Genomic DNA, 12,606 nt, shown 5'->3' with positions numbered 1-12,606 from the left:
CACTTTGGGAGGCCAAGGCAGGCGGATCACAAGGTCAAGAGATTGATACTATCCTGGCCAACATGGTGAACCCCATCTCTACTAAAAATACAAAAATAAGCTGGGCATGGTGGTGCACGCCTGTAATCCCAGCTATTCCAGAGGCTGAGGCAGGAGAATTGCTTGAACCCAGGAGGCAGAGGTTGCAGTGAGCGGAGATTGCACCATTGCACTCCAGCCTGGCGACAGAGCGAGATTCCTTCTCAAAAAATAAAAAAATAAACAAAAATTTTAAAAATTAAAAAAAAGGGTGAAAACTCTAATTTTGTCTTGTCCCTGTAAATTTGATTATTCTCTGCAAGTGCAGTGGAGGAAGGTCAAGGTGCAGCACGCAAAGGACTTGTTAGAAGAAAGCTTTCTAATAGACTTGTTTTTATGTCTCATCAACATAGATTCTCCCAGAGGAGAGGTGGGGAGCTGAGCTTGACTACCGAAGAGCTTTTGGAAACGAGTGGAAAAAGGCTGGTGGACACCAGGACCTGGACAAAAACAGACTCAGCGAAGAATTCCTCATGGCCCATCCTAGATACCAGTTCCTCTGCCTGAGTACGTGTGTATGCACTGGTGGATTTCCAGCTTAAACGGAGTTTTTTCCCTTGGGTATCAAAAGAGGTTCTCTGTTGTTATTGCCCTTCTTCCTTTCCTGGGGCAAGTACAGCAGGGCAAGAGCAGTATCTTCCAGCAGGAGGAAACTGGTTCTTGAAACGGAGAGATTTGCATTTGGGGAGGGGGAAGCAGTTTTTTAAGAGATGGAGTGTTGCTCTGTCACCCAGGCTGGAGCAATGTTGGCTCACTGCAACCTCAGCCTCCTGGGTTCAGGTTCCTCTCCTGCTTCAGCCTCCTGAGTAGTTGGGATTACAGGCGTGCACCAACCACCATGCATGGCTAATCTTTGTATTTTTAGTAGAGATGGGGTTTCACCATATTGGCCAGGCTGGTCTTGAACTCCTGATCTCAAGTGATCCACCTGCTTTGGCTTCTCAAAGTGCTGGGATTATAGGCATGAGCCACTGCCCTTGGTGGGAAGGCACTTCTGTTTTTTTTTTTTTTTTTTTTTTTTTTTTTGAGATGGAATCTCACTCTGTTGCCCAGGCTGGAGTGCAGTGGCACTATCTGGGCTCATTGCAAGCTCTGCCTCCTGGGTTCAGGTGATTCTCCTGCCTCAGCCTCTCAAGTAGCTGGGACTACAGGTCCATACCACCCACCATACCTGGCTAATTTTTGTATATATATATTTTTTAGTAGAAATGGGGTTTCACCATGCTGGCCAGGCTGGTCTTTAACTCCTGACCTCGTGATCTGCCCACCTTGGCCTCCTGAAGTACTGGGATTACAGGCATGAGCCACCGTGCCCTGTATTTTTTAAAGCCCCCCAGGTGTTTGTAGTGAACAGGAAAGTTCGCAAGAGTGTAGCTCTTTAGTAAGCTCTCTTGTCCGGAGGGCTCACTGCCCGTTCTACCAAGGTTGGCACTTGGTCTGCATGGTGGTTCCTTAAATCCTCCAGCCTTGTTCTTCAGGCTTTGAAGCTGAGAATTCATGAGTCTTTGTCTGTGATGTACTTTCCATTTTGTTTTGACTTCATTATTATTCCACATTTCACTTTTATGTGATTTTCCTTTTTTTATATTTCTTAATGCAAGAAGCTCACTGTATGAACGCTTTAGGCTTGAACAGTATCTTTAAGGATGAAGAGCTGCCTGTGGGAATCACTTTCAAATTACTCCATTAGCCGGCCCAATTTCCTGGCCATGCTTGGTGAATTCTGAATCACTTGGGGGTGAGCAAGGGAAGATCCTGAAGCAGCCAGGCAGGTATTGTTTAGTATTTCACTGCTAATGCTAGAAGACAAAAGCACAGATACGTGAAGGGATTTAGAGAAATCTTGTCACTGTTTGGCCTAGAGCAGGAAAAACGTACTGCTTTCCCCCCTCTCCTCTGGAGGCTGTGGTCCAGGCCGAGGAACTAGGCTGCAGTGTGGTACTGAGTGCCCAGCCTGGCACTGCACGGTCTGGTTGAAACTTGGTGAAGGTGTTTTCTGGATTGCGTCAAAGGTACAGAACAGGTTTCTCTCAGTGCAGAAGGAGAACTGTTTCCAAAGGTGACATTCGGAGCAGACGTGAAGTTTTTGAACGCAGTCTTCTCTTGCTAGTTTGAGTCAGGACAGTCAGTCTCTAAGGAACAACGATGTAATATACACGTAAACATGTTGCTTTTCATTTATTGTCTTTTGTTGAATTTCACTGGTCATTAACAATGAGCTAGATGAGTTACAGAGTCTGTAGCTCTGGGTAGATAGAGGATTCTGCCCTTGGAAGTGCTTGTTGTCCATCACTCCTAAAAATCAAGCGAGCTTGATGTGTCCTGGGAAAGGCACAGGCTCTCTGCACACTTACCTATCGTTTTTTTTTTTTTTTTTCTTATAGTGGCCTTTGGTTTATCACTCATCTCTTTTAATTTCTTAAACAGAATATGGTGCACCTGAAGATGGGGAACTCAAAAGACAACCACTTATGCTCAAAAACCAGCTACTAAGTAAGAATCTCAGATTCCACATCACTTATTTGTATTTGAGTCCTTAGATGCTGAAACGGACAGTGTGTTAGAGTGTTTCTCTTAAGTGTGTATCCCTATGTACCTAAGTAGATACTTTGAGTTTAAATGCCTTTTTTTTTGCGGGGGCGGGGGTGGAGTCTCCCCTGTTGCCAGGCTGGAGTGCAGTGGCGCGATCTCGGCTCATTGCAACTTCTGCCTCCTGGGTTCAAGTGATTTTCCTGGCCCAGCCTCCCAAGTAGCTGGGACTACAGGTGCCCACCACCATGCCCAGCTAATTTTTCTATTTTTAGTAGAGATGGGGTTTTACCGTGTTGGCCAGCATAGTCTTGATCTCTTGACCTCGTGATCTGCCTGCCTTGGCTTCCCAAAGTGCTGGGATTATAGGCATGAGCCACTGCGCCTGGCCAGAAATCCGTTCTTTAAAACATATTTAAATTCTTATATTGAACATTTTTGCAACACCTATGGCTTTTTTTTTTTTTTTTTCCTATTTTGTTTTTTGTGAGATGGAGTCTTGCTCTTGTCGCCTAGGCTGGAGTGCAATGGTGGGATCTCGGCTCACTGCAACCTCTGCCTCCAGGGTATAAGCCATTATCCTGCCTCAGCCTCTGGAGTAGCTGGGATTACAGGCATCCACCACCATGCCAGGCTAATTTTTGTATTTTTATTGGAAACGGGGTTTCACCATGGTCTCGAACTCTTGACTTTGTGATCCGCCTGCCTCGGCTTCTGTGTGTGCTAGGATTTACAGGTGTGAGCCACTGCATCCGGCTGCAACTCTTGTTTTAAAGTCATTTAATACTGTTATAAATGTGGGAGGTATTGGAGTTGTGAGCCAAATTGTGATTTGTGAATTTGTGACTTGAAAACCTAGCTAAACTGTCAGGAAAGAAGTACTAAGAGGGGAAAGGAAAGTGTTGGTCCAGCTATTTTTGTTAGCAATTCATGGAGGGTTTTTTTCCTTTGTTTTAAGATGGAGTCTCACACTGTTGCCCAGGATGAAGTGCAGTGGCAGCCTGCTACCAGTCCTGTCTAATTTTTTGTATTTTTTTTCTTTGAGACGGAGTTTTTCACTCTTGTTACCCAGGCTAGAGTGCAATGGCGCGATCTCAGCTCACTGCAACCTCCACCTCCTGGGTTCAAGCAATTCTCCTGCCTCCGCCTCCCGAGTAGCTGGGACTACAGGCATGTGCCACCATGCCCAGCTAATTTTTTTTTATTTTTAGTAGAGACAGGGTTTCCCTATGTTGGCCAGGCTGGTCTTAAACTCCTGATCTTGTGATCCGCCCACCTTAGCCTCCCAAAGTGGTAGGATTACAGGTGTGAGCCACTGTGCCTAGCCTCATGGAAGTATTAATAGAAACAATTTTAAACATTGATTATACCTGTCAATTTGCACTGAATAGCTCTATCATTTGGCCATATATTAACGTGTGTGGTTAATTTAAATCTATGTAATAGTAGATATCAATTAGTCTTTTTCATTGTTTCTCTGAAAGCACTGAAGATAAAATACCCTCATCAACTTGATCAGAAAGTCCTAGAGAAACAACTGCCAGGTAAGAAGAATAAGCCTATCTTCTCCTTCCTTAAACTTCTGAATCATCAGCCTAGGTATGAGTCAGCTAAAATTAAAACCTTTAACTCATGTCTGAAAGTATGGACCTCAGAGCTGATAGGTTTTCATTATTAGTCTTTTATATTCTAAAATACAATCAGTCATGCTAATATCACTCCCCAGTAACCCGAAAAGTTCAGGTCTCCCATAACTTTATCAGCTGAAAACAGTTTTGTTAAAATTGGAAGCCCCCTGCATGTAATTACACACACATCTATTTCATGTGTCTGTGTGTGTATATATATATATATATATGTGTGTGTGTGTGTGTGTGTGTGTATGTATATATATATATATATATAAAATAATTTTTTGAGACAGGGCCTCACTCTGTCACCCAGGTTGGAGTGCAGTGGCACCGTCTCAGCTCACTGCAACCTCTGCTTCCCAGGCTCGAGCAATTCTCCAGCCTCAGCCTCCTGTAGCTGGGACTACAAGTGCGAGCCACCAACGCTCTGCTAATTTTTGTATTTTTTGTAGAGACGGAGTTTCACTGTGTTGCTCAGGCTGGTCTCGAATTCCTGAGTTCAAAGCGATCTGCCTGCCTTGGCTTCCCAAAGTGTTGGGATTACAGGCATGAGCCACTGTGCTTGGCCTATAATTGTATTTTTAACCAAAGCCTGAGAACTTGAATGGCATAGCCTTTCAGAAGCATTCCCCAGCATACTGCTGTTTCTAGGGAGACTGTGCACTGGATTTGGGGTCTGCTTATCATCCCTTCATAAGAGAAGAGGTATGTCCTGGTGAACTGAATTGTTATGGGTGATTTGTGACTTTGCTTACATTCTGCTTACCTCCTGCTCCTGACTGATCAGGAGTCCCTGCAAAAACAATTCACAAATGCTCTTTTAATGGACACCCTGAAATGGTTTTCTTTGAGAAAACTACTCTAAAACTTAAAAAAAAATTGTGCCACTGGAACTAAATACGCTTGTATCAACAAATTAGATCAACATAACTTACTTTAAACCTTCCCCCTCAAAAGAAAAATTAGTCTGTTTTTGAGTATGCCATGATACTGCGAATTCTCACGATTAAACTTGATTCGTAGTTAAATCCTAAAATATAAACCGTAAATTTAGAGCAGCAAGGATTTAAATAAATGAAATACATACACATCAGCCTAAATGACTCTGGTACACTGGGTTTGTTTGTTTGCCCATCAGTGCAGTAAATTCACATTGATTTTTATATTAGTTTCTATCAGATCAAGCTTATGGTATTGCTTATAGAAGGCCTTAGTTGTGTTCACAGAAGTACCTTTCTGATTGATAACCATCCATTTAGTGTTAATTTACCAGTACTTCTCCATTTTTATTTATTCACAATCCAGTTTCTATTCCTATAATATGTAATTTTGCTACTGCTATATAATTGATTAGAATTAGTGATGTCTCTCTGCATTATTCTGTTTTCAAACTTAAATACTGCCAAATAAAGGCCCCGGTGGAGACAGACTAGTCAAAGAGAGCCGGGACTGGTCGTTTGAGCCACTGTAATCCGGCCTGGGTGACAGAGTGAGACCCTGTCTCAAAAAAAAAAAAAAAAAAAAGAAAATACTGCAATATCAGTTTTTTACTCCATTAGATGAGCAAAAATTAAATAACTGGCATGAAAAAGCAGTATACCCTTTTTGTAAAGTCATGTAGAAATTACTATAAAAAATTAAAAATACACATATGCTCCGACCAAGCATTCTCTCTTGCAGCATTTGTAACGGTAAAGATAGTAAGCATCTAAATGCTTGCCAGTGGGGGAATGGTGAATAAACTCTGGTGGAATCACAGGCACACAAGGCACTGTCTCAAATCACTGAGGGGAATGAAGGAGGTCTAAGCTGTGCTGTCCAGTGTGGCTGCAATAGCCACGTGGCTATTTAAATTAAGATAAAATAAATTCAATTCTTCAGTCATACTAGACACATTTCAGGTGCTCAGTACATATGGCTGCCATATTGGGCAGTGTTTGTCTAGAGAACATGGCATGAAAAGCTATACCATCATGTAATAAAGAAATACAAATGTAGTAGGTCAATATATTATAAAATCTATACATCTTTTTTTCTTGAGACTGAGTCTCATTCTGTTGCCCAGGCTGGAGTGCAGTGGTATGCTCTCAGTACACTGCAACCTCTGCCTTCTGGCTTCAAGCAATTCTTCCTGCCTCAGCCTCCCAAGCAGCTGGGATTACAGGTGCCTGCCACCATGCCTGGCTAATTTTTAATGGAGACAGGGTTTCACCATGTTGGCCAGGCTGGTCTCAAACTCCTGACCTCAGATGATCCACCTGCCCTGGCGTCCCAAAGTGCTGGGATTACAAGCGTGAGCCACTGCGCCTGGCTTAAAACCTATACACCCGTATATGAACATAGAGAAAAGAAGGCCTAGAGGTCTACCTCTCAAATTTTTAACACTGGTCATAAGCAGGTGAAAAGGATGAATTAGCTATCTCCATATTTTCTGAGTAGGCAGGTTTTTTTTTTTTTTTTGGAGATAGGGTCTGGCTCTGCTACCCAGGCTGGGTGGAGTACAGTGGCGTGATCATGGCTCACCGCAGCCTTGACATCCTGGGCTCAAGCGATCCTCCCAGGTAGCTGGGACTAGAGGCATACATCACTGTGCCTGGCTAATGCTGTAGTTTTTGTAGAGATGGGGTGTCCTTGCGCTACTCAGGCTGGACTCGAATTCCTAGGCTTTGATCCCTCTGCCTCCCAAAGCGCTGGGATTACAGCATGAGCAGGCCAGGCAGATTTCTTAGAATTGCTTTATGACCAAACTTTGTTTCTGGCATGTGTTAGGAGTATGCCATTTCCCACTGCTGTGCAGTGGTTAACCCTTCTCTAACCATCATCCAGACAATGAAAGCCAGTCCATCTAAATCTTTTGAAAAGACTAGACTATCACATATTCACACAGGAAAGAGCAAATTTGGTTAATTAAAATTATAAATTCTATTAACTATATTCATTACATACAAAAAGGCCAGTTTTTATTCTAAAATAAAGATAACGTTTATTATCACAAGTTGCATAAAAACACACAGCTTTTACAAAAATGATTTCTGATAGAAAAATACGTTTGAATACATTGTGGTATTTGTAGGAACACCACACTATTGCTGTATCTCCAGCTAAAGCTTCAAGGAAATTGTATTTCTCATAATCAAAATATCCACTATTTACCACAACCTCTCTTTGGAAAGAAGTTCATAGTGTATTCTGAACAAACCAAAGTGTTTACTCTGAAGTTACATTCCCATGTATAACACAGTTACAAATTACATAATAACAGAATGGCCCCGCTGAAAGGGACCTTGCAGGTCATTTAGTTGACACCTTCATTTTACAGAGGGGGAACTCAGGCCAGAGAGGTTGAGAGATGTCCTCAGGACACCTGAGTACCATTCCAGTGTTTGCTCAGTAATTCATAAGGAAGTCATCACAAAGGTTCAAAAAGAAAACTTACTGATTTCACTCCCATTATTCTGTGCTGAGTATCATGTCTGGTTTATTCAGCTTAAGAAAGAAATTCTCTACTGAAATGTATGAAATGCGCTGTCAAAGGGCACTTAGGGCCGTTGGCTCCATTTCCCACAGTTCCCCAAATGGTAGAAAGACTCAGGCTTTCCCCTAATTACTGACTTGGGTAAACTGACACAGAAAAATGACAGATACAGCTATCACTGCAGTTGACTCTGTGGTCTCATCACATGACTAGTTTTACAGGTAACTGTCACCTGAGAGAACGGACTGTTCTCGTCTTTTGATAGGCTCCATGACAATCCAAAAGGTGAAGGGATTGCTGTCACGTCTTCTCAAAGTTCCGGTGTCAGATCTTCTGTTGTCCTATGAAAGTCCCGAGGTAAGTTGCTCAGCAAAATACAAAGTCAAGCGTAATCCCCATACGATGACATTGAACTGTCTCCAGATAGCAACAGTTTGGTTCTAAATGGAGGCCACAGATCTGTTTGATTTTAAGGGTAAGCTACTGCCTGAGGATGGGGTGGGGGGGAGAGTATGTATAACATACGTTATGGGATCTGTCTTAATCACATCCTTCCCCACCTTTGTTCTAATTTTAGAAGCCGGGCAGAGAAATTGAGCTGGAGAATGACCTAAAGTCATTACAGTTTTATTCTGTGGAAAACGGAGATTGTCTATTAGTGCGATGGTAACAACCAACTAATAAAATTTAGAGACTATACTGCTTATGTCTGGGGTTCACCAGAAATAAATGCTTCACTGGAACAATTCTGCCAAAAAAAAGTGGGGGGTTACTACTTGCCCTAAGTATAACAAGGGACGTAGTTTAACAATGGATGTATTTTTTGTCGGGAAGCGACCATTTCTAGGCTAATACATAATAGCTATAATAAAGGCTTTGAACCTCCTAATGATTTTCTGATCTTATTTCATATTTATTTTTACAGTTCATCACTGCATTTATAAGATTTAAATATCAAATAGAAACTAGCTACCTAATAAAATCTGAACGCAGTTAATGTCTGTTACAAGACTAGTTTTAATGGAACTCTCTATTGATACTACTATTTTAAAGGGTTGCTAAAATGATGTGGTTGGTCATTTTGGGAAATGTCCCTTAAACTTAGGGAGACACATCCTCTACGTAATGTATAACATATATGCTATTATCTCTCTTCTCAGGTGCACTGTTTTTTTAAGAGTACTTAATCACATGCTTTTCCCTATAGTTATACCTAAGCTGAGTCTATCTTCTTCTGTAGAAGATCACCAGCTGATTGATTGAAATGTTACTCATGTTAGGTAAACATTAGGCAATGATAGGAGGAATGCAAAATTCTTTCAAAATGTCAACAATTTAGAAATATCCTTCCTGATGGCACTAAAACCCTGAGAGGTATTTTGCTTTTATTCATACCCACAAAAATTGAGCATTTAAAAAATACGAGTAATAAACTGTGACCTTCAGGATTTATGTTAGATGGCAGAAAGAAAATTTGGTTATTAGTCTACCAGATGAATGAACTTCTTTAAAACCAAGGTTCAGAGCTGAGAATCATATTGGTTCCTTTTCAAGTTCAAGTTGCCCACTTCAGTGATCCACAAAATTTGGTATAAGTGACCATTGCTCAAGTATGTGATTATATGATCACACAGCATTCCTGTGAGTTCTTTTTTTTTTTTTTTTTTTTTTTTAAGATGGAGTTTCGCTCTTGTTACCCAGGCTGGAGTGCAATAGCGCGATCTCGGCTCACCACAACCTCCGCCTCCTGGGTTCAGGCAATTCTCCTGCCTCAGCCTGAGTAGCTGGGATTACAGGCACACGCCACCATGCCCAGCTAATTTTTTGTATTTTTAGTAGAGACAGGGTTTCACCATGTTGACCAGGATGGTCTCGATCTCTTGACCTCGTGATCCACCCGCCTCGGCCTCCCAAAGTGCTGGGATTACAGGCTTGAGCCACCGCGCCCGGCCTGTGAGTTCTTTTTGTCTGATTATCCTAATTCAGCTCTACAGAACTATCCTAAAATCCAGGTTGAAATTCAAACTCAGTTATTACTCCAGACTTCTGAACCTAGGCCAAGTTTTAAACCAAAAATTATAGGTAATGATAAATGACTAGTCACAATGAATCAGGATTTGGAAATATTTTTTCTTTTATAAAATAATTTGGTATTTTTCTGATAATCTTCCAATATATGAATAAAAACTTTTCTTATGCTACAGTACCAGTTGATTTTTAAGAAGGAAATTTGTGCAAACATTAAGAAACACCGCACTGGTTCTGGGTAAAAGTGCTGGTCTAGAACTCTCCTGAAAGACAGCACAGTTTACTGCTAAACCCTGGACCTCCTCTGACTTCCAATCAGATTATTGTTTCCCTGCCCTGATTTCCCTGTTATCTTGTTTCACATCGACAGGGATCACCGCACATTTCCTTTAGTTTCCACAGTTCTGTCAGTTCCTGCGGAGAAAACTGAGGAGAAGACAGCATTCCCGTCTCACAGGTCTTCTCACACAGCCACAGGCTGTCCTGTGAAAAACAAAACAGAAGCTGATCTGAGAGCTGTGAAACTCTTTGAAGAGCCTAAGAAAGTATGCATATAGCCAGCTTTTATGTATTCTAATGATGCTGAAATTATTTCAAGGATAACTCCATGTGTGGACCAACTGGTGAGGTTTGGGGGTGGCAGCTCCTGATGTGGGAAAGCAGCAGGCCCCACAGTCCTGTGGCTGTGGGACACAGAAGCAAGGCGGTGTGTGGATTAAGTTAGTCACCAAATGCAATTCTGTGATGAAAGATTTTAGAAATCACAAGTGAGTTTCATGTTTGCAGTTAAAGGTGGTTCTATGGCAGAATTAGTTACATCTGTTATTCTTATGGAATGCTTACAATAATGTGGGGACTGTACCCAAGTGCTTTGTAAATATTTCAATTCTCACAATAATGCTGTTAAGTTAGGAATTACTTCCCTCTTACAACTGAGAAAGAGTTAAATCACTTGTTCAAGGTCACAGGGCTGATAAATGAAGAGGAGGAGTTAAAGACTCCCTAGCTCAAGTTCTTAACCACTAGACTCTTTCCCAGCTACATAAATTGGCTTGTTTCCAGCAACAGAGCAGAACATACAGAAACTCATTCAGTTAGACAACACAAAAATGTTGGATAAAGTTAAAAACCTTTATGAGGCATGGCTGAACTCCTTGGTGAAAGAACAAATGGTAGGAGCAAGTGGAGTCAGCATGTGTCTTGAAGGTATGTGCTGATCCCTGGGTTTTGAAAGGCTAAGCCCAGGGACAGGAGACTAACTGGAGACTGACAAAGCTGGGACCCCTAAGGGCCACAGCCTCAGGCAGTTTATAAGAAAACAAACTCAGCTTGTCTGTCTCAGTCTTGCCCCTCAGTGGGATGGGAAGGAGTCTCTCCCCTGAGTGTCTAACCACAGCTTGCACTTCGGTGGGTCTGGGGCTGGTAGACACAGTCTGTGCAGGCCCAACAGTTCTAAACTATAAATCTGAAGTATTCATAGATAGCAGTACTTGCAGGTGCATGGCAGAAAAAATGTAAATCCTCTTTGTAAGAATACATTTTAGGCCAGTCATGGTAGCTTAGGCCTGCAATCCCAGCACTTTGGGAGGCTGAGGTGGGCGGATCAGTTGAGGTCAGGAGTTCAAGACCAGCCTGGCCAACACGGCGACACTCTGTCTCTATTAAAAATAGAAATAGGCCGGGCACAGTGGCTCATGCCTGTAATCCCAGCACTTTGGGAGGCCGAGGTGGGTAGACCACGAGGTCAAGAGATTGAGACCAGCCTGGCCAACATGGTGAAACCCCATCTCTACTAAAAATACAAAAATCAGCTGGGCATGGTGGCACGCACCTAAAGTCCTAGCTACTCAGGTGTCTAAGGGGAGAATCACTTGAACCGGGGAGGCAGAGGTTGCCGTGAGCTGAGATGGCCACTGTACAACCTGGGTGACTGACAGAGCAAGATTCTGTCTCAAAAAAAAAGAAAAAAAAAGAATGCATTTTAAATATAGGATTCAGTTTCCAAAGACATGACACGGTCACCAAAAAAAAAAAAAAAAAAAAAAAACTACAGAATCAGATCCAGCAAAGACGACAGATCCCACTATTACCAGATACAGAAAAGAATTCTATTCGAAGATGAGACTGAAAGTAACGACAAAGGAATCGGACTATCAAAATGGACCATGTAGAGGTGGGTTTCTTTCTTGTCCTGAACTGAGAGCTGCTCTAGGGTCCCTGCCTTATGCAGGGCCCTTAACTGACAGACACTGCATGTGCCTTCTGTCCCCTGCACCTTCGATGGCCAAAGTGGAAGCTGCAAGAATCCAGAACTCAACAGAAATCTCTGAAGCAAAGGCCACCTTTGTGCTTGCTTTCTTCCCAGGGCTCCAAGTTTCCATTTTGGTCTCTGCAGATTTTTTTTTTTTTTTCTGGTTCAGCAATAGTGTTTTAAATGATGTCTTATATTTCCTGCAGTGTCTTATTTTTATCGGTCAGAAGGGTTGAAGGATGCTTAGACTGCCACACTCAATCAGTGGATTCTGTCATTAAGTTTTAAAGCTGCAAATAATTTCTGATTGCAGCTATGGAAACTGAATTCTTTGTAGGTAGGGGAACTTTCATTCCTCCTTTTGCTTTAAACTCAGTAGAATACTGGATGAGAAATAACCTAGGTGGATTATTGTGAATTAAAGTAACAGCATTAACTTATGGTAGAAGATCCTCATTCTTTCTGTCCATGGTGTGATATACATTACAGGTTGAATTCCAAATCAAAAAATCTCAAATCTAAAATCCTCTAAGGCCGGGCGCGGTGGCTCAAACCTGTAATCCCAGCACTTTGGGAGGCCGAGGTGGGTGGATCACGAGGTCAGGAGATCGAGA

General features: G+C 42.1%; 2 protein-coding genes across 5 annotated transcripts in view; one reads left to right on the top strand and one right to left on the bottom strand.

The window, feature by feature from the left end:
* The window catches only part of TBCE (tubulin folding cofactor E), a 70,440-nt gene extending 61,838 nt beyond the window's left edge, over positions 1-8,602 (top strand). For all 3 annotated transcript variants that reach the window (XM_032242294.1, XM_032242296.1, XM_032242295.1), the window contains 5 exons: positions 432-585; positions 2,506-2,571; positions 4,092-4,151; positions 7,979-8,070; positions 8,291-8,602. In XM_032242294.1, coding sequence (XP_032098185.1) covers positions 432-585; positions 2,506-2,571; positions 4,092-4,151; positions 7,979-8,070; positions 8,291-8,383 — 465 coding nt within the window. In that variant the 3' untranslated portion in view covers positions 8,384-8,602. The remainder of the gene's footprint in view (positions 1-431; positions 586-2,505; positions 2,572-4,091; positions 4,152-7,978; positions 8,071-8,290) is intronic.
* Positions 1-12,606, bottom strand: part of B3GALNT2 (beta-1,3-N-acetylgalactosaminyltransferase 2) — a 69,560-nt gene that overhangs the window by 3,452 nt on the left and 53,502 nt on the right. The window contains exon 12 of one of the 2 annotated variants that reach the window (XM_032242297.1): positions 9,700-10,224. The exons of the other annotated variant lie outside the window; for it this stretch is intronic. Within the exon in view, the coding sequence (XP_032098188.1) occupies positions 10,090-10,224 (135 nt within the window). The 3' untranslated portion in view covers positions 9,700-10,089. Of the gene's footprint in view, positions 1-9,699; positions 10,225-12,606 lie in introns of those variants that run through there. 2 annotated transcript variants of the gene reach the window in all.

The sequence above is a fragment of the Sapajus apella genome, unplaced genomic scaffold (genome assembly GCF_009761245.1).
Source record: "Sapajus apella isolate SASKATOON/1434 unplaced genomic scaffold, GSC_monkey_1.0 scaffold49, whole genome shotgun sequence".
In the NCBI taxonomy this organism is placed as follows: Eukaryota; Metazoa; Chordata; class Mammalia; order Primates; family Cebidae; genus Sapajus; species Sapajus apella.
The sequence above is the reverse complement of the archived record's forward strand: the minus strand, read 5'-3'. Positions and strand labels throughout refer to the sequence as shown.